This window comes from Protobothrops mucrosquamatus, unplaced genomic scaffold, assembly GCF_001527695.2.
Source record: "Protobothrops mucrosquamatus isolate PMUCROS unplaced genomic scaffold, P.Mucros_1.0 scaffold2875, whole genome shotgun sequence".
NCBI lineage: Eukaryota > Metazoa > Chordata > Lepidosauria > Squamata > Viperidae > Protobothrops > Protobothrops mucrosquamatus.
In genome coordinates this window covers 85641-87483 of record NW_015388904.1, presented here as the reverse complement: position 1 = coordinate 87483, position 1843 = coordinate 85641, and the positions used below count along the sequence as shown (strand labels likewise).

At 37.5% G+C, this 1843-nt stretch overlaps 1 protein-coding gene across 1 annotated transcript; it reads left to right on the top strand.

Annotated features, from left to right (window-relative positions):
* Nucleotides 1-332: 332 nt before the first annotated feature.
* LOC107296572 (olfactory receptor 14A16-like) lies at nucleotides 333-1259 on the top strand. Its single transcript, XM_015825903.2, has one exon. It carries the CDS (start codon nucleotides 345-347, stop codon nucleotides 1257-1259), a length of 915 nt encoding a protein of 304 aa, XP_015681389.1. The 5' UTR covers nucleotides 333-344.
* Nucleotides 1260-1843: the final 584 nt, after the last annotated feature.

The window sequence follows — 1843 nt, the reverse complement described above, 5'->3', positions numbered from 1 at the left end:
GGGTTTAATTATCCCAAGTAATCTTTCATTGAAGAAAATAGACCTGCATCAGCTTTGGTCTACTCCTAGGCAATGTTTTTGATCACTACATAAGATAACACAACTGAAAAGAGGAAAGAAGGAAAAATGTAAAGATGGTATTTGGTTATTTAGTACAGTAATAAATGACAAGAGTGTGCTCTAATATCCCCATCATACAACTCTGTTTTCCATGCTCTGACTCTGTTCATTCTGTCCATCCTTGACATTTTCACCACATATCAAAATGTCTCCTCCAAAATTTTATCTAACAAAATTTCCCTCCTCTGTTTCCTTTCAGCTGCCAACTTTGTCATAAATGAAACATGGAGAATCAAACCACAATGTCTTATTTTCTGCTGCTGGAATTCTCAAAAAATCGGCATTTGCAGCTTTTGCATTTCTTCTTCTTCTTTGTGTTATATCTGGCAACTATAACAACAAATTTTCTCATCATCTCTGCAGTTGCTTTTGATCATCGACTGCACAGCCCCATGTACTTCTTTCTCATGAATTTAGCTCTTCAGGATCTGGGCATTGTTTCAGTCATTGTGCCCAAATCCATGATAAATTCTCTCATGGACACCAGACACATTTCTTACTTTGGTTGTGTTGCTCAAATCTTTCTCTATCTATTCTTTGGAGCTTCTGATTTCTCCCTCCTGACAGTCATGGCGTATGATCGGTATGTTGCCATTTGCCATCCATTGCATTATGAGATGGTGATGAATTGGAAATACTGTACTGAAATAATAATTCTAGTGTGGGTTACAGGTCTCCTCTATGGAATGTTGCATACCATTAGCACGTTTTCCATCTTCTTTTGTTCTAATGTGGTCAACCAATTCTTCTGTGAAATTCCACAATTGCTAAAACTATCCTGCTCTGGATTAAATCTACTTGAGGTTGGAATGGTTGTGTCTGGTATCATTGTTGGAATAGGTTGTTTTATTTTTATAGTTGTATCTTATGCAGTGATATTAAGGGCAGTGTTAAGAATTCCTTCTGAACAAGGAAGGCAAAAAGCTTTATCCACCTGTATTCCCCATCTTACAGTAGTGTCCATGTTATTATTAACTGGATGCTTTGCCTATCTGAAACCTTCCTCTAACACTCCGTCTTACATAGATTTGGGGTTGACTGTTCTGTATGCCCTCCTTCCACCTCTGTTCAATCCAATCATCTATAGCATGAGAAATAAGACTATCAAATGTGTCCTTTCTCAACTGTGGAGATTGTGACAAATTCTTTTAATGTTGATCATATTCTATTCAGCATCATTTCCCTGTCTTTTCTTTTTATTCTGTGAATAAATATGGTAAAAAGGGATAGTTAAGATGGAGGCAAATCCAATCTCTCAAACCTGAACAACATATCACTCCGTATATTGCTTAATTAATATCCTGCATCTCTAATTACTGTCTACACACTTTACAGATGCTAAACATGGATGCTTGGCAGCTCCAGCATTTTACATGCTAACAATTCTTTATGTTTGGTGAAGTGAGTACCAAGGTGTAATCCGATTGGGGGAACACCTGAACTGCAGAGGATGTTTAAATGATGTGTTCTATTTTTCTCTAAGCTTTCCTATATGAAATGGCTTCCCTCTAATGCTGGCCCCTCTAATGCTGGGCTCTCTAAGGCTTTAAGAAGAGACTGGATTTCTGCTTGAACATGGGGTTGGACTAGAATATGTCCAAGGTCCCTTTCAGCTCTATTCCAATTGATTTATTTATTGGTCCATAATATGGCCAGCTAAAGCTTCAGATTTTCCAAAGTATATACGCCTCTATAACATTTCCCTCCTGAAATGGTTATTTCC

Bases quoted from the DNA above. Each gene is read 5' to 3' on its own strand.
- LOC107296572 (XM_015825903.2), top strand. From the start codon at position 345: ATGGAGAATCAAACCACAATGTCTTATTTTCTGCTGCTGGAATTCTCA.